At 34.4% G+C, this 19,923-nt stretch overlaps 2 protein-coding genes across 4 annotated transcripts in view; one reads left to right on the top strand and one right to left on the bottom strand.

Annotated features, from left to right (window-relative positions):
- Positions 1-19,923, top strand: part of LOC101890779 (tau-tubulin kinase homolog Asator) — an 80,874-nt gene that overhangs the window by 15,530 nt on the left and 45,421 nt on the right. The gene's annotated exons all lie outside the window — the stretch shown is intronic.
- On the bottom strand, positions 7,134-19,105 carry LOC101892002 (pancreatic lipase-related protein 2). Its single transcript, XM_059124695.1, has 6 exons — positions 18,783-19,105; positions 18,193-18,716; positions 8,755-9,150; positions 8,448-8,690; positions 8,153-8,344; positions 7,134-7,810 (listed from the first exon to the last, which is right to left on the bottom strand). Exons 2-6 carry the CDS (start codon positions 18,284-18,286, stop codon positions 7,134-7,136), a joined length of 1,602 nt encoding a protein of 533 aa, XP_058980678.1. The 5' UTR covers positions 18,287-18,716; positions 18,783-19,105.

The following is a 19,923-nucleotide window of genomic DNA, read 5'->3' as shown; positions in this document are numbered from 1 at the left end:
GCTCCCATATATATTGTTCATCCGATTTGTTATTTTTGTCCTCCGCAGCCGTAATATGTACTCTGTAACAACAATATTTGGGGAAATATATCAAATGCAGCTCAGGAATACCTTTGCTAAATTTTATCGAGATCGGTTCAGATTTGGATATAGCTCCCATATATAACTTCATCCGATTTACCTTTTATTGTGCACCAAACGTCTAATATTTGCCCAAATGGGATGGAATTTGGACCATACGACCAAATTGAGTCTAGAAGGAAATATGCCAAATTTGGTGAAGATCGATTCAGATATAGCTATAGCTACCATATATATTATTCATCCGATTTGTTGTATTTGTTACCCACAGCCGTAATATGCACTCCGTAACAACGATATTCAGGGAAATATATCAAATGCAGCCCAGAAATACCTCTGCTAAATTTTATCGAGATCGGTTCATATTTGGATATAGCTCCCATATATATCTTTATCTGATTTCAAATTAATTTTGCACCAAATGGGCAATACAAGTCCGAATTTAAAAAATACAAATGCTTCGGCATATTTAGTCTTTTTTAACTATAATTATAATCATAGGGTGTATGATTGAATTCTCCCATAAAAATTTTAATTGTTATGTGGAGCTCAACTAAATAAGCAAAGTGGTGTAGGGTATCATAAAATCGGCCCGCCTGACTTTAGGACTTTCTTTGCCGGTTTGACTTGTGTTATGATTATTCAGGAGGTTTATGGAGGAGGTTCCATCGCGTATTCGACATAGGTCTAATAAAAAATATTACAACGTGTCAAATTTGGCACGACTATTTTCTTAATTTTATATGAGGTATGTGATAATTTTGGAATTTAGCGTGAGGTATCACATGTAGTGCACCGAAGTAATCCACTTCATCTAATACAAAGATTGAATTCTGCAATATTTAAAGAGAACGATCATTTTTTCAATTTTTTGGTCAACATTTTAACTTTTTGTGTGAGAGATACCAGAAAAAGTAGGCCGATATCTACCATCTTTACTCCAGATCAGGTTTTAACGGAAATATTGAAACGTGTGAAGATTACAAAGAATTGAATGCTTATCTTGCATTTTATGAGCGTTTTTATACCATAGAATAAAATGCAGGTTGCATTTATTATCCGATTGATGAATTTTTTGTGAATTTGAATTTTTCCAAAAAATATTTGTTTTGCCCAAGGAGGAACCCTATTGAAATTAGTGAGAATCGCTTAAAATGTCGATATAGCTCCCATATATATCTTCAACCGATTTCGGGTTAATTGTGCACCAAATGACCAATATAAGTTCAAATGAAGTAAGCTCATCAAATTAAGCAAGCCCAAAAATCAAAAATCGGTTCAGATAAAGCTATAGCTCCCATTTATGTTTCATTCGATTTGGTGTTTAAATCCCTCACTTGCATAATATGCACTCCACAAGAATAATATTTGGTTCCAGATATGAGAAGCAGCCCGAAAATACTTCTGTCAAATTTTATCGAGATCAGATCAGATTTGGATATAGCTCCCATATTAATCCTTATCCGATATCAGGTTTATTGTGCAACCAATGGCCAATATCAGTCCAAATGACCTGAATCTTTGCAATTCCGACTGAATTCATCTTAGAAATAAATACTTTAATTTTGGTAAATATCGGTCCAGATATAGTTATAGCTCCCATACATACGTTTCATCCGATTTAGGGTTTAAGTCCCTCACATGAGTAATATGCACACCAAAACAATGTTATTTGGTACCAGATATCAGATACAGCTCAGAATTACTCTGCCAAGCTTCCATATACAGGGTGAGATGAAAAAACTGCAACAATATCTGCAACAATTTTCACCAAATTTTTGCTTCTAAGCTGAATTCGGTCGGATGTGTAAACAGTCACATATATATATATGGGACCTATTTCCAAATTTCAACCGATCTTGATGAAATTTGGCAGAGGTATTTCGAATGAATCATATACATGGAAGCTATAGTTATAAATGGACGGATTTTCATAAAATTTGAATTACTTGCTTCTAACCTGAATTCGGTCGGATGTTCCGAAATACATCCTGTTTGGACGAATGCTACAAAATAATGGCGCAAAATAAAATTCAAATCGGACGAAGATATATATGGGAGCAATATCTAAATTTGGACCGATTTTAATAGGGTTCGTTCCTGGGCCTACCAAAGTATTTGTGGAAAATTCCATTTCAATCGGATATAAAATGCTACCTGTACTTTATATACGAAGTGCTTGCATAAATCGACTTAGAATGTGTTTCTATGAAGATCCTCGAAAGGAACTTTTTCTTTTCCGTTTAATTTCCTTTTTAATGTTATAAATAAAAATGCATAGACATAAATCACTGTACTACAGTGTGGCGGTGTAGGGTATATAAACCCTAAAAGTACTTTTAAATGGCCTTTAATTTTTTTTTTAAAGAAATCCATAAAAATTGTTTCGAAAGTGTTACCAAACCGTGAAAAATTCTCATTATCACATCTAATAGTCCTGAAAATTATTTTTAAAAATTTTCCAAAATTTCCTAAAATTCGGAATGTTATGTTGCAGTGATATATGACCTCTCTGCGTGCTACAAATATTCAATAATAATGCAGGAAATCAAAATATTTTGCGTTTTTTCTCAAATTGAACTTCAAGTGGTCTGCATATTTCAGACAAAAATTCTTCACTTTTTTCTCGACTAAATTAAAAGCAAAAGAAAAAAATTAGTCCAATCTCTAAAAATATAAAAAGCGAAAATTTCAAAATAAAAGGTGATGGTGGCAGTGTGTGGGAGGAAGTGGAGCCGGAAGGAGGGGGAAACTCACATGAGTATGATTAGCACAAAATTCTATTGTGAAAATAAGAAAAACACAGCAGAAGCAGTGGCAAAAAAAAAATGCTGAAAATAAAAACACGACACGTTGTTGTCGACGATGAGTGGAATGGACGCACGGACGGACGGTCGTAGTGACGGATACCACAGAGTAGCTGCAACATTAAAGAAGATGTTAATGAGATTTGATGATGAGGATGCTGATGTTGTTGCTTCTGGTTGTTGCTTGTTGTTGATGATATATATAAATAAATGATTGACTGATACCGATTTTCTTTTTGGTGAATATAAATTTCTAGATATAAAATATTCACATATTTTTGTTGGATGGTGGAGAAGAATGTTTGTGTATTTTGATTACGAGAAGGAGAAGAATGTGATGATGATGATGCTGTTGCTGGTTTTGGCTCGTATTAGACGCCCGCCCATATATTTCCAATGGCTGGCGCATCATTTGTATACTAAGCTTTTCCATAGTAGAGAATAAAGAGCAAAAAAAAAAAAAAAAAAAAAAAAAAAACAAATAAAAAATGAATCATTCGACAGGGGAGGCTCTTTGAGAAAAGAAAACAGTTTTTTATTTCATTTGATATGATATAAGAAAAGTTCTTATATTCTTGCTTGTTGTTAGCTGAGATGTTTTTCTTTTTTGGGTTCTTTCTTTTTGAATTCAAGGGTAAGTTGTTTGTTTTTGATTTTTTTATTGTATTTTTTTTGAAAGAGATTAATGTCAAATTAATGTGGAATTTGTACTTGACTTCTTTCAATTTTTTATATATTTCACTTAGGTATACATTTTTTGAAAGCTAATTAAGATGTGAAAAAATATTGCGATTTATATTAAACAATCTTCAGGAGCATTTTCTATTTCAGATTTTCAGCCAAAGAGAACTGATTTTTTTTCGTGTGGAAAACAATTCTCAGTAAATAAAAAAAATATGATTTTCTATAGAAAACATTCTAAGCCACTGAGAAGAGATTTTTATAGCCATATGGATACAGAGGGTATATATAAAAAATAATTTACTATATAGAATGAGAGACGATCATAAAATTTGTACTAACTTTGGAAATTCTAATATTTGTATCAGTGCTATGTCAGAGGCGAAAATGGACAATAAAAACAAAGGGTCAAAAATTTGAATAAACTAACTATAAAATTCCAAATAAGCATCCGATTCTCTTCAAATATGACACATCGCAATATTTTTACTAACATAAGAAATGGTGTAAAGATGGAAGCTATCGATCCACTCCTTCTGGTACCTCCCCCACAAATGGGTCAACTTTTTTGAATAAACATTAAGCGCATTACTGGCGATATGGGCATCCGATTATTTTTAAATCCGACACATCCCAATATTCGTATCAACACAAGATTAGTGGTGAAGATATTCCATCGGACTACTCCGACTTGTACCACCCCCACATTTTAACACTCACAAAATACAAAAAAGAATCAGATTCACTTCAAGTTTTACACATCCCAATATTTTTACAAGATTTCACAAGATTTCGTGTGAAGATGGTACCTACTCTGGTACCTCCCCACATGGGGTCATAATGTTCAATACCTTTATCTTAGACTAGCCAGTGCCCGCTAATTCGTCAGCGAAAAGTTCACTTTTAGTTCGGGTTAGGCCTTTTTAGTAACAAAATGTTTTTTGTCAGTTCGACAACTTTTTTTAATCAAAACTTCATACATTTACTTTATATTATTTAAGTTTTTCCTTTTTCGAAAAGAATAATAGGAAAATGTTTACCTTTTACACCAAAAGGTCTTCAAAATCTTTCAATTTGAATTTTGCCGAGGATGATGTTAGTGGATGTGGACACACATCCAATTTTTCTGTCTAAAACTATTTCAAAATCTCCATATGTAAATCCTAGAAACCAACAGCATTATCAGTTTTTGGAACTGCAGCTCTATCCCTTTACCCAACATCAAGTTTAGCAACATATAAACAAAACAATCTACATCTCTTCATCCTATGCACCAACAGCGATTCAAAATCAATTCCAGATTCCAACAGAGACTTGAAAATAAAATTTAGAGATTCCAGCCCTATCACTTAATCCAATACAAAATTGAGTACCATTTAATACTTTTCGTACAAATATGGGACTCATTTCCAAACCACCAGAAAATCTCAACCTTTGATACTAACAGTTGTCTAAATATCAGATTTTTATCACCATCCATTCACCCAATACCAAATGTAGTACTTTTTGAACAATAAAAGTACACATTTCCGAAACCACTTCCCAATCTCAACCTCAGATACCGACATCTACATCAAATTTCAAGATTTCAGTCATATTTCGTCACCTAATGCCAAATTTAGTACTACTTGGCACTTTTTGGACAATTATTCTACACATTTCCAAAACCACCTCCATCTCTTAACCACAGACACCAACAGTGTCATCTATATGAAATTTACGGATTTCCAGACTATTCCTTTACCCAATACGAAATTCTGTACTATTTAGTGCTTTTCATATAATTGTAGTACACATGTCCAAAACCACCTCCATATCTAAATTCCAGATACTAACAGAGACCTCAATATCAAATTTCGGATTTACAGCTCTATCCCTTCATCTAATACCAAATTTGGCACCACTTAGTACTTTTCGAACAATTATAGTAACCATTTCCGAAACCACCTCCATATCTCAATTCCAGATACCAACAGAGACCTCAACTTCAAATTTCAGGATCTCAACTCTATTCCTTCATCCAATAACAAATTTAGTATCATTTAGTACTTTTCGTAAAAATATAGGGCGCATTTCTGAGGTTGAGATTTGGCGGTGGTTTGGAAATGCGCCCTATATTTTTACGAAAAGTACTAAATGATACTAAATTTGTTATTGGATGAAGGAATAGAGTTGAGAAAAGTACTAAATAGTACTAAATTTGGAATTGATTGAGGGGATAGAGATAAACTTCTAAAATTTCATACATGGATAACTGTTAATATCTGAGGTTGAGATTTGGCGGTGGTTTGGAAATGCGCCCTATATTTTTACGAAAAGTACTAAATGATACTAAATTTGTTATTGGATGAAGGAATAGAGTTGAGATCCTGAAATTTGAAGTTGAGGTCTCTGTTGGTATCTGGAATTGAGATATGGAGGTGGTTTCGGAAATGGTTACTATAATTGTTCGAAAAGTACTAAGTGGTGCCAAATTTGGTATTAGGTGAAGGGATAGAGCTGTAAATCCGAAATTTGATATTGAGGTCTCCAAATCTCAACCTCGAATGCCAACAGTTACATTAATATGAAATTTCAAGATTTCAGCTCTTTAATTTTCCTTATTGCCGAATTTAGTACTTTGCATACAATTATAGTACACATTTTCAAAACTACTTCCAGATACCAACAGAGAACTCTATATCAAATTTCGGGATTCCAGCTCTATCCCTTTACTCAATACAAAATTTAGTACTATTTAGTAGTTTTCGTACAGTAATAGTTCACATTACCGAAACCACCTCGATATGTCCAGACTGCACATGAACAGCGAACCTAATACCAAATCTCAAATTTTAAGCTCTATCGATTTACCCAATACCAAACTGTACCAAATATATAGCACTCTTTAGTACTTTGTCCCTCCCAAACCACCTCTTTGTCACAATCCCACCTCCAAAAGGGACCCAAACGTTCATCATTAACCAAACTGTTCCAAATTTAGTACAGTTCGCACACTTAGTACACATTTCCAAGTCTACCTTTATGTATTAAACTTCTTTTCCATCTTTGATTCTCATACCTGATTTCATGTTTTAGCTCTATCTGTTCACATAATACCTAATGGTACCATTTTGGAAGTTTAGTACCATTTTAGAACTTTTCGTAACCTTAAAGTTCGAATTTCCAAAAACCCTTTGGTACATCTATCCTGCATTTGTATCAGTGACTCCCATTCCAAATGAATCAGTGACCCTCATTCTAAAACTCAGAATTCTAGTTCATTCCATTTGTCCAAAACAAAGTACTCAATTTTTAGTACTTTTCGTACCCTTTAAGTCCGAATTTCCAAAAACCCAGCCTTATCACATGCCTACGCACCAAAACTGACTCTCATGCAAAATTTCCAGATAGTAGCTTTAGCCGTTGTGTCTGGGCGTAAATTCTCCGTCATTCAATTATTTACACGGCCTAAAAGTATGCTTCACTCTTTATATTGTGCTTTGCTCGTGCTTTAAGTTGAAAGAAAACAAAAAGTTGTTCCTTTTTTCATTTTTATAGTAATAATAAATAACTAAAACTATATTAACTATTTCCCAATATGGGAACACCAAACAAACTGTTCTCAATATAGCCCCTTGTGGCATTCATTTTATATTCTTCCCATTCAATGCCACCGATTTCGCCCTCACCATGATGATCATGTTTAAAATTCCCCGGGAATGTATAATCTCCCAAATCTTGTTCCTCCACAGAGTTAGCATTCACATCATTGGCTATTTCGACTGGATCATCACTGAAATATGTCCAATTGTCATCGTATGGATCATGATGAACTTCACCATCAGCTGGATTGTATTCATTGAAATTGTTGAAATTATAATCCAATTTTCCCCATTGATCGATATGACGCATCAGTGGATCTCCTCGGTGCTGGGGTTGCATAATCGTTATGGATGGAGGTGGTGATGGTTTCATTAACATCGATGTCATGGTTTTGTTTGGATTCTTGTAGCCCAACGTTGGTAGATCCGTCCATTTTCCTTGGGCAAATGGTGATTTTTCATTTGTCGTCACGAAAAACATACCCTTGGTGGTTTTCTTTGCATTTTCACCGGCCTCCAGGAGATAATTTGTCTGCGGGCACATACCCAGTAAATATGAAAGATAGGAACTACATGACCAACCCCAAAATCCTTTGGTTGTCCGTATGGATTCAAGATAATAATCAATTGCTCGGTGGTGGCTGCAGGAAAAGGGATCTGTAGAGAATGAAAATATCAGAAACTGAGATTTGTCGATTTTTTCAGAGAAAGAAGTGCCTCAGGAGCTGGGGTTTGCCGATTTTTCTATAGGTAAACCGTAGCAAGTGAGGTTTGGCGATTTTTTCATAGGAAAAAAGTAAACCTCCGCAACTGAGGTGTGGCTAATTTTTGTTCTATAGGAAAAAAGTTAACCTCGGGAACTGGCGATTTGCTTGGTTTGGCGATTTTTTTCTGTAGAAGTAAAAAGCCTCGGAAACTGAATTCTGCCGATGTTCTTTTTTCAATAGGAGAAAAGTAAACCGTTTTGGCGACTTCTTTCTTATTTTGTGGAATACTCACTCAATGGATTATCTGTTGCACAACCAGGCTGAACAATGCCCCCATTAATATAAAAGTCTGCATGGCCACAGCGTTCCAATTTGCCCTGAATCATGGCATTAGTATGGATAACATCAACATATTCGGCATCGGAGGGATCAAGTTTATTTTCCTTGGATGAGCTAACAAAGAGCGGCATGGCAGGATCCAGAGCTGTAAAGGAGTGTATTTTTTAACATTTATTTCGGTTTTGTTGTTGCAAAATGGTCAAGCTTTATCCCTTTTTTTCTTTCGGTTCTAAACTTCTCCCACCTACCCGTTATCCTTGGCAATAGGAATGAGTCCAAACTGCTGGCTATATAGTTGGTTAAATGACCACCTAGCGAAAATCCAATTACATGAATATCTTTGCTGCCCATATCCATGATACGCTGGACCAATTGGGCCACACAGGCGCCAGAATGGCGAATATTGTGGACTGCACTCACATAGCATGGTCCTATGGCCAATTTACTCCAATCCACATAGAAAATGTTGTAGTCCCCCTTGGCCAGATATTCTGGAAATTATAATTTAAATGTTCAAATATTTCCAAGAATCAAGAAAGAAGCCGAATTACCAACCATTTTTCATCATATACAACGGATGCAGGAACATATCGGCATTGTAGCCATGTATTAAAACCTTACTGGGATGTCGACTATCATAGAAGGATTGTGAAATGTTGGACGACTCCAGGGTCTTATCAACATGAATATATTGACGATCGGCCGGATTTCGCCGGGTATATAAATAGAATGTTATATCCTTATCGGGACATGTACGATCTATGGCCCATACACATGGCCCTACTTTTATATCACGACTTTTTGGTGGCATCGTTACTGGCGGTTCTGTTGTACTTGGAACCTCGGTGGCCTGGTGCAGTGCCACATTTGGTATTGGCTTAGCTGTAGTTGAGGGTTTTGAGGAGGAACCAAAAATTGACTTGACTCGGCCGGCATGGGCACCAGGTGTTGCTGTAAAATCATAGAAATAATTTAAATTAGTAAAGTCAGTTTTCTGGCTTTGGATTTTTTTCTTGTTGGAGTGGATTCTGTCCTTAGTTTTTGAGAACCTTATTTGTCAATGAGAAAAAATCCGTTCTCAGTGTCTGGGGGCTATTTTCCCAATGTGTAAAATCTACTCTTTGCTTCAGAGGACTGTTTTCCAAAAGAAAAATATTACTTTATTGAGAATTTTTTATAGAAAAAAATCTACCTCTAGTTTCTTTCCATAGGGACAAGTCTGTTCGCAGTACGGGACTTTCCCATGGGAAAAATTCCCTCCTTTATATATGAGGAATTTCCTTCTCAGTAACCTCCGCGTTTAAAAATCGTTTTATTTAAAAATAAAATACAGTATTCCAATCACAGTATATTTTCTATAGAAATATTGTTGTCCTCAGTGTCTGAGGTGTCTTTTCTTATACAAACAAAATCTGTTCTCAGTATTTGAAGATTTCTTTCTTATGCAGAAAAATCTGTCCCTGGTATCTAAGGACATTTTAGAGGTAAAATCTAACCAGTGTCTTTGGACTTTTTCCTATTCTGACTTTTTCCTTTTGGAAAAAATCTGTCACCTTTTTTCCTCAAGAAAGTCCGTGGAAATTGAACAAAAATGCATTCTGAATATCTAAAGACTTTCCCGTAGGAAAAAAAACTGTATTCACTGTTCTTCTAAAGGAAACAACTGTCTAAAAGCTTTTTCTCAATATGAAAAAGTTGGATTCAGTACCGAAGTATTGTTAATTCTATAGAAAAATAGTGTCAGGACTTTTTTTGTCCTCGGATGACTAAGAACTTTTTTCCTACAAGAAAATCTTTTCAGGTTCGTAAGAATTTCTATAGAAAAAGTGTTCTCCGTTGCTTTTCGTTTGAGATCCGCCTCAACCCATGTTCAATTCTTATGTTTCTGCACAATGGAATTTCCCTAAAGTTTTCAGAAAGTCCAAAATTTTTAAAAATCTCTATGTCCAAATTAATTTTTGTCTGTATTTTCTATATATTCGGAAAGTAATTTCCTCAGATCAACCAACAGTGACCTCAATATCATTCAAATTCATCCCATACCAAATTTAGTATGTTTTAGTACGCATATCCAAAATAGTTTTTATCTTTTCATCCTAGACACCACTAGTGATTCAAAATTTTTACTATTTTACTTTTTTTTTTACTTTTCGAACACTTATTTATATGCATTTGCAAAACCAAGCCATATCTCCCAAGCTAGCCTCAATATCAAATTTCAGGATTTTAGCTCTATTCCTATTTAGCACTTTCCGTATGACTACGGTACACATTTCCAAAACCACCTCCACACCTCAATTCCATATAACAACAGAGACCTCCATATTAAATTTTAGGTTTTCAGCCCTATTCCTTCGCCCAATACCCGATTTAGTACCATTTATAGAACACATTTCTAAAGTCACTTCTATATTTTAACCTCAGACACCAACAATAGCAAATTTCAGGACTTCAGTTCTAATCTTTCACTCAATACCAAGTTTAGTACTTTTCGTACAAATATAGCACACATAGCCAACATCATTCCATATTTTAATTCCAGATACCAATATAGAGCTCAATATAAATTTTGATGATTTTTTTGATCCTTTTTCATGATTGTTGTTGAAAATTGATAATGATTTTGATTTTCACCCAATATCAAATTTAGTACTTTTTGTATAATTGTAGAACATATTTCTAAAGCCACCACCAGATACCAACAGAGATCTCAATATGAAATTTTTGGGATTCCAGCTCTATACAGTCACTCAATACCAAATTTAGTACTTTTCGTATACTTTTAGTACTCAGTTGCAAAACCGGTACATATCCAAAACACCAAATGATAAAACAATATAAAATTTCACGGTTTTGGCTCTATTTCTTCATCCAATATCAAATTTAATACCACTTAGTTCTATACGCACTAATATAAGACGCATTTCCGTTCACATAATACCAAATGGTGCCATTATAGAAGTTTAGTATCATTTTAGAACTTTACATAACCTTTAACTTCTGCCCTCCATCAGATACTCTCATTTTAGCTCCTTCCGTTTGTCCAACACAATGTATTCAATTTTCATAACTTTTCGTACCCTGACTGACCAAGACTGACCATCGCGGAAATTTTAAAGATTCTAACTTCAGCCGTTTAGTCTTTATTTCGGCACATCCGATCGAATTTAGCCCTGAAGCAAATACTTAAAATTTGGTGGAAATCGGTTCAGGTATAGCTATAGCTCCCATATATATGTTTCATCCGATTTGAGGCTTAAGTCTTCAACATTCATAATATGCACTACACAACAGTGGCATTTGGTGCCAGATATCACATATAGCTCCGAAATACCCCTGCCAAATTTGGATATAGCTCCCACATACATCTTTATCCGATCTGACATTTATTGTGCACCAAATGGTTAACATCAAACCAAATAGGATAGATTTTAGTACATATGAGCCAATTCAGCCAAGCAAGTGTATAAAATTTAGTGAAAATCAGTTCAGATGTAGCTATAGCTCCCATACATATGTTTCATCTGATTTGGGGTTTAAGTCTCCGACATTCGTAATATGCACAACAGTGATATTTGGTGCCAGATATCAGATACAGCTCGGAAATACCTCTGACAAATTTTGTCCAGATCGATTCAGATTTGGATATAGCGGCACTATAAATAACTTTGTTCGATTTGAAGTATATTGTTCGGGTAAATTTTGGCAGGCACTACCAAATTAAGCATAGAATCAAGCGTGTTAAATTTCGGTTCCTATTAAAATATAACTCCCATATATATATGTCATCTGATTTTATATCTAAGTCACCCAAATACGTATAATACACTCCATAACAAGGATTTCCTGTACTATATACAAACGATTACTTTCCCAAGTTTTGTCGAGATCGGTTCATGTTTGGATATGTCTCCCATATATTTTCTCCCTAATTGGATGTAAATAATACATCAAGGACACTACTTTTGATCAAATAAAGTGGTTTTATATGTAAGTACTCTGAAAGTCATAACATGCACTCCATAGGAACGATGTTTGGTCGAGAGGTCACTCACAATATAAATTGACCTCAATCCAGTTTAGTGGAAATCGATTAAGTTATAGCTTTTATAGGTTAGTTTTAATCTATTTCAAATTTAAAACGCCCTAAAGCCTTGATACGTAATTGATACCAAAATTGCCCATATGAATGTTTATTTTCTACACATTACTCTACTACAGGGTTGCCCATATTCGACGGACCTATGGGCCCAAAGGCTTGTCCGCAGGCAACATTCTTTGCGTCAATTGAATTTTGTACGGGAACAAATGCAAATCAATGCGAATAATCCGTTGTAAAGTGGACCGAGCCGTGCCCAACTGCTGAGAACGGCGTTTTTGGGATGTTCTTGGGGACCTCTCAACACTGGCTCGTACGGCAGCGATATTCTCGGCCGATCGCCTTGGTCGACTTTTATATGGCCTCTTCGGATTAGAAAGAGCCTTACCAGTCGAAAATTTTTCGGATTAAGGCTTAATGGTGTTCTTAGAAGGCGCACTTCTCACATTTTTCAATGTTTTAAAATCACGTTGAATTTTCACAATTGACTTCTTGTAAATTTCAACTATTTCAGAGCGCTCGCGTGGCGTTTATTGGTTCATGGTAAAAATCTGCTTGGACTGACGCTTCAAACGCGGTATGTCATTAAGCGATGTGACATCTCTGTCAAAAGTTATGGCGTTGCCAGATGGGTCCGTCGAATATGGGCAACCCTGTATATCTGCTGTCGGCACCGCCCGACTTTTGTCTTCCCTTGCTGCTTTTTTAATGTCTTCAATCATAGACAAATGAAGATATAGACAACGAAGATTTAGTTTTGTCTTTTTATCCAGGTGGCTCTCATCATGTTCTGCATAGTCAACATACTGATTTACGCGTTTAAGCCACTCGACTTCTAAAACACATTTTATCGTTTTTCAAGATGTTCAAAGGATTATTCCCATATTTTTCGATGTCATCACGTAGTTCTCTCTTATCTTTCATTATGGAACAATTTTTAGATGACAAATATGCTACAGTTTATAATATTTTTAATATTTTACAATTGAGTGACTTCAATATTCTCACTCAAACCCCTGAAACTATATTGACGACATCTGTTGATCCGAATTTTTTCGAAGATAAACGGTGAGAGCATTTCGTTGTCTATATTTTCATTTGTCTATGCTTCAATTTCATTTATTCTCTCTCTCTTTCTCTTTATTAACCCCTTCTGAACTCGAGTAATTTACGTGTTTTGTGCCTTTGTTAGAGAAATTTAAATTAATCTTCACAGTTATAAAAATTTGTCCTTAGAGTTCAGTCTATGCTTTTTAAGGTATTTTTCCAATTAGAAACATTTTCCGTGGATGTTTAACCCAATAAGAAAAAAAAATCGAATCTGAAGGTCTAAGTACTTTTTCTCAATAGGAAAACAATTTGTTGAATTCTATCTTAATCGTCCAACGACTTCATTTTTAATTACAAAAAGAAAACCTCTTCCCATTATCTTGGCAAAACGCTGTAAACTAGTGTAGAAACTGTTCAGTAGCAAAAACTTTGTTTCTTATCTTTCGTCAAAATCAATAATAAATGCGTTGAAATATTCAATTTCTGTAAATCTAAATATGCCTACCCACAACTCAGCTCATTTCCTTATTAATTTAAATAAAATTATTACGAACACGTTTATAATAAAGTGTGTACGTACAGTCATACATTTGTTTGTATGCATGTGTCATTGCGGTGTTGCTGCCTGCCTGCCTGCTTGCATTCTTCGTACATGACCTACGACGATACGTTTTGGGCAAAAACAAAAGAAGAAGAAGAAGAAAAAAACGCACAAGAAAAAAGAGAAAACTTTCTATTTCTAAATATCGTTGCGGGGGAGTGAAGTGACAACGACAACAATTAACAACATTTAATATTTAAATGACTATGTTTGAGTTTGTAAAATACTTTGGAACACATAACAGATAATAAAAATATATTTCATGTGGATCAAAAGCCAAAATTGACTTCTCAGTGAAATGTGACTGAAAAACTCATTACCAGGTAATGAAAACATACTACATTTTGCCCTACAAATACTTAGAAAAATAAGGACTTTTTCGTCATTTACAAATAGTGTGCATGTCCGACTGCAAAATCGTCGGTTGTGTGTATGTACGATCCTTAGCGTCGGCAAACAAACAAAAATAAAGACAACAATTGCGAGCTGTTGTGGGTTTGGCCTTAGTGTGTGTTTAACTTCACACCGGTATATAGTGCGTTAAATTCCAGCATCGGACAAAATTATTATGTTACGATCCTCATGAAAATTTACATAGAGTGAGGATGGGAACAGAAGCCTATTATTAATAGAGCTGATCACACAATATTAGGGAGATGAAATGGACCAACAATATAACTTTTTCCTAATTTTGAAATTCGTACTAAAAAGTTACTAAAATCTACTAAAAATAGAAAGCTTTGTATTAGACAGAATTATGAAATGTACAAAAAGAGTCGCTGATGGAGTGCAGGATAGATGTACCAAAAGATTTTTAGAAATCCAAACTTTATAGTTACGAAAAGTTCTAAAATGGTACTAAACTTCTAAAATGGTACCATTTGGTATTACGTGAACGGATAGAGCTGAAAACTTGAAACTTGGTATGAGAATCAGGTGTTCTTGGAAATGTCTACTAAATGTGCGAATTGTACTAAATTGTACTAAATTTGAACCGGTTTGATTTAGGGTGAACGAATGAAGCTGAAGTTTTGAAATTTTGTATTGGGGTTCCTGTTGATGGTAGGTTTGTGACAAAGAGTTGGTTTTGCAAATAGTATTATATAGGTGCAAGAAAAGTACTATATAAGGTACTGACCTTGGTATTGTTTGAAGGAATAGAGACAAAATTATGAAATTTGATATTCAGATAACTGTTGATGTCTTAGGTTTTGTATTTGTCGGAAAATGGTACTAAACATCTCAAATGGTACCATTTGGTATTATGTGAACGGATAGAACTGAAAACTTGAAGTTTAGTATGAGAATCAGAGTTGGAAAGTAAATTTAAATGTGTACTAAATGTGCGTGGTGGTTTTGAAAATTTGGTACTATTTGATATTGAAATAAAATATAGTGCTTGACATATGAAAATTTATGTTAAGGTCCGAAGTGATTTCGGTAATGTGTATTTTAATTGTACGAAAAGTACTAAATGGTACTTTGTTTGGTATTAGGAGAAATTCCGAAATTAGAAAATTCTGAAATTTTAAATTTAGATAACTGTTGGTGTCTACGATTGAGATTTGAAGGTGGGCTTGGAAATTGTTTCTATATTTGTACGAAAAGTATTACTTGGTACTAAATTTCGTATTGGATGAAGGGATAGAGCTAGTATCGCGAAATTTTATATTGAGGTCTTTGTTGGTATCTGGAATTCAGATACGGAGATGGTTTTGAAATATGTACTATAAGTGTAAGAAAAGTATTTAACAGTCCTAAATTTGGTATCGGGCGAAGGAATAGTGCTGGAATCCTGAAATTGTATATAGTTGTCACTGTTGGTGTCTGTGGTTAAGATATGAAGGTGGGTTTGGAAATGGAAAGTTCTAAATGATACTAAATGTGGTATTTAGTGAAAGAATAGAGCTAGTATCCCGAAATTTGATATTGAGGTCTTTGTTGTTATCTGAAATTAAGATATGGAGATGGTTTTGGAAATGTGCGATATAATTGCACTAAAAGTACTAAATAGTACTATGTTTGGTAGTTGATAGAAATTTCGTATTAGCCTGGGCATATGGAGGTGGCTTCGGAAATGTGTACTATAATTGTACGAAAAGTACTAAATTTTGTATTAAGTAAAGGAATAGAGCTGAAATCATGAAATTTGATCTAGATGTCACTGTTGGTGTATGTTTTCAAGATATGGAGGTGGTTTTGGAAATGTGCGGTATAATTGCACAAAAAGTACTAAATAGTACTGAATTTGATATTGAATAAATGAATAGAGCTGAAATCCTGAAATTTGATATAGATGTCTCTGTTGGTGTCGCTTGTTAAGATATGTATGGTATTATGGTATTAGAAATGTGTACTATAATTATACGAAAAATACTAAATAGTACTAAACTTGGAATCGAGCGAATGTATAGGGCTACAAATTTGATATCGAGGTATCTGTTGGTCTGGTGCTGACATCTGGTGGTGGTTTTGCAAATGCGTACTGTAATTTTTCGAAAGTACCAATTTTAGATCACTGTTGCTGTTTAGTTTGGAGAGATGTAGATTGTTTCGGATATGCATACTAAATGTTAATGAAGTTGGTATTGGGTGAAGGGATAGAGCTAGAATCTCCAAATTTGATATACAGATCACTGTTGGTTTTTATACCCTACACCACTAGGTGGTCAGGGTATTATGTCTTTGTGCATTTGTTTGTAACAGGCAAAAGGAAACGAGATAGACCCACAGTTCCTTTTGATGATCTGCATAGAATCACATTCTGAGTCGATTTATGCATGTCCGTCCGTCCGTCCGTCTGTCCGTCTGTCCATGTATTTTTGTAAACAAAGTACAGTTCGCATTTATTGCCCTATCCAGATGAAATTTTGCACAAATCATTTGTTTGGCCCAAGGACGAACCCTATTGAAATTGGAGATAATCGGTAAAAATTTAGATATAGCTCCCATATATATCTTCGTCCGATTTGCCTTTTATTGTGCACCAAACGTGTAATATCAGCCCGAATAGTATGGAATTTTGCACATACAACCAAATTAGGCCTGAAAATAAGTATGCCAAATCATCCGATTTGTTATTTTTGTCCTCCGCAGCCGTAATATGCACTCTGTAACAACAATATTTGGGGAAATATATCAAATGCAGCTCAGAAATACCTTTGCTAAATTTTATCGAGATCGGTTCAGATTTGGATATAGCTCGCATATATAACTTCGTCCGATTTACCATTTATTGTGCACCAAACGTCTAATATTTGTCCAAATGGGATGGAATTTGGCACATACGACCGAATTTAGTCCAGAAGGTAGTGTGCCAAATTTGGTGAAGATCGGTTCAGATATAGTTATAGCTCCCATATATATTGTTCATCCGATTTGTTGTATTTGTTACCCACAGCCGTAATACGCACTCCGTAACAACGATATTCAGGGAAATATATCAAATACAGCTCAGAAATATCTTTGCCAAATTTTATCAAGATCGGTTCAGATTTGGATATAGTTTCCATATATATTTTTATCCGATTTCAAATTAATTTCGCACCAAATGGGCAACACAAGTCCGAATTTAAAAGATACAAATGCTTCGGCATATTTAGTCCTTTGAATTTTAAATTATAATTATAATCATAGCGTGTATGATTGAATTCTCCCATAAAAACTTTTAATTATTAAGTGGAGCTCAACTAAATTAGCAAAGTGGTGTAGGGTATCATAAAATCGGCCCCGCCCGACTTTAGGACTTTCTTTACTGGTTAGGGTTAACATATGGAGACGTTGAAATAGTTTTGGATAGAGAAATTGGATGTGGATCCATTGTGCAATGATGTTACTAATATCCTCTATGGTAAAATTCAAAATTAAAGATTTTGACGACTTTTTGCTATAGAAGTTAAACATTTTCCTTTTACTCTTTTCGAAATAGGAAAAGCTTGAACAATATATGAGACCTTAAAATTCTGAAAAACTTTGTACGATGTATGAAGTTTTGATTAAAAATTGTTGCCAAACTGAACAAATTGTGCATTTTGAGTACCAAACTAAAACCTAACATGTATTGTTCGAACGAATCTAAAAATTTTAGATGAACTTTTCGCTGACGTAGTACCGGTACTTGATAGTTATTTTACAAAATTTTTGTATTTTCCAGAGAATTTATTCTCAGCATTTTAGAAAATATCTCCTCAACGTTTTTATTCAAGAACGGTGAGTCTCAGTCTGTGGTTTATTTCATTCTTACCCATAAGTACTGCTAATAATATCCAATAAATAATTAAATTATGTTGTAGTATATTTTTTAATTTCAACATTGTTGTGAATTCTAATAATAACATTGAAAATATTGATAAAGGAATGGAACTTTGTACACAGGACACTTGTTTTTTTTTAATAAAAATTAATAATATAATTTAATAACACATTTTCTATGTAAATTTCATATATATTTAAAAAATAATATTCAATTTTGGCTCATATTTGAAATTTGAATTTCAATTTTTTAATTTCTTTCATTTCAATCAAACACACTTATCGACGAAAGTTAATTAAAATGTTAAACTTCCGTTCGTCGCACAACGCACGCGCACTTCAACATAAACCTATTGTGAACACTAGACGGCCAATATTTCAACTGAACGAAACGATTTGTTAGGTCTGACCATTTGGCGGCGGTAAGCTTTTTTCGGTTGGCCATACATAGTCGTCGTCGTAGCTCAAAATTAATATGGGTAATGTTTCTGAACGTCGCTTGTCGTCACTTCTCCTCTGGAATTATAAGAAGAAGTGAGAGTTTTTTACTCGAGTCGTAATTTTGTCGTCAAATTTACATACCACTTAGAAGTTATGTATTGAACGTAACGTATCGTCAGACGTCTGTGGGTTTTTGTGTTCAAAATATTAACAAGAGTTTTTTGAGTACTGAACGTACAAGTGAATGAACGAAAGATGGAATATTCCCTAAAATCTTCTTCCACCATTCAATTAAGTTTTAATTATGGAAAGTGTAAGTAATGGTTCGTGTGAAATGTAAAAAAATTAAAAATATATTGAAGACGATTTTTAAGATTTAATTGCAAGGTTTATGACCTAATTTTCTCAACATGTATAAGTACAAATAAAAAAGGTTTGCAAAAATTGATTCAAATCATCAATGAGGAATAAAGATATTCAGGTGTAAGTGTGTATACCGCTTCGTAAAGACCGTGGGCGCATTCAATTTGTCAATCCGTTTGTAACACCTGTGAATAAAACTAAATTTTCAGAGTTTCAAGGTTTTGTACATAATTGACGTTTAGGAAAGAATAATAGAAAAATGTTTACCTTTTACACCAAAAAGTCTTGAAATCTTTAATTTTTACGTTAACCGGGGAGGATATTAGTAAAACCATTGCACAATGGACCCATATGCAATTTTTCTGTACAAAACTATTTCAACGTGTAAATATGTAAACCCTACAAACCGGCAGTGACCTCAATATCAACTTTTAGGTCTCAAGCTGTATCCATTTACTCAATGGCAAAAGTGTTGCCATTTAATTCGCATATCCAAAACCATCTACATCTCTCCATCCTAGTCACCAACAGTGATCCAAAATTAGCACTATTTAGTGGTTTTCGACCACCACCAGATCTCAACACCAGATACCAACAGAGAACTTAATATCAAATTTCGGGATTTCAGCTCTAAAAATTCACTCAATACCGAATTCAGTACCACTTACTAGTTTTCGAACAATTAAAGTACACATTTCCAAAACTACCTCCATATTTTATCCACAGACACCAACAGTTACCTCTATATCTAATTTTAGGATTTCAGCACTATTCCTTCACCCAATACCAAATTTAGTACTAGTAAGACTTTCTGTATAGCTACAGAACTCATTTCCAAAACCACCTCCATATCTCAATTGCAGATACCAACCGAGAACTTAATAGTTAATTTCAGGATTCCAGCACTACTCCTACAACC

The sequence above is a fragment of the Musca domestica genome, unplaced genomic scaffold, assembly GCF_030504385.1.
Source record: "Musca domestica strain aabys unplaced genomic scaffold, Musca_domestica.polishedcontigs.V.1.1 3, whole genome shotgun sequence".
Lineage (NCBI taxonomy): Eukaryota > Metazoa > Arthropoda > Insecta > Diptera > Muscidae > Musca > Musca domestica.
Note: the sequence above shows the minus strand (reverse complement) of the source record. Positions and strands in the feature narration are given on the sequence as shown.

Coding starts and splice junctions, on each gene's coding strand:
- LOC101892002 (XM_059124695.1), bottom strand. CDS start 18,286: ATGTTATTATTAGAATTCACAACAATGTTGAAATTAAAAAATATACTA. Junction 8,345..8,447: donor CCTATTGCCAAGGATAACGG/GTAGGTGGGAGA, acceptor ACTCCTTTACAG/CTCTGGATCCTGCCATGCCG. Junction 7,811..8,152: donor TGCAACAGATAATCCATTGA/GTGAGTATTCCA, acceptor CATTCTCTACAG/ATCCCTTTTCCTGCAGCCAC.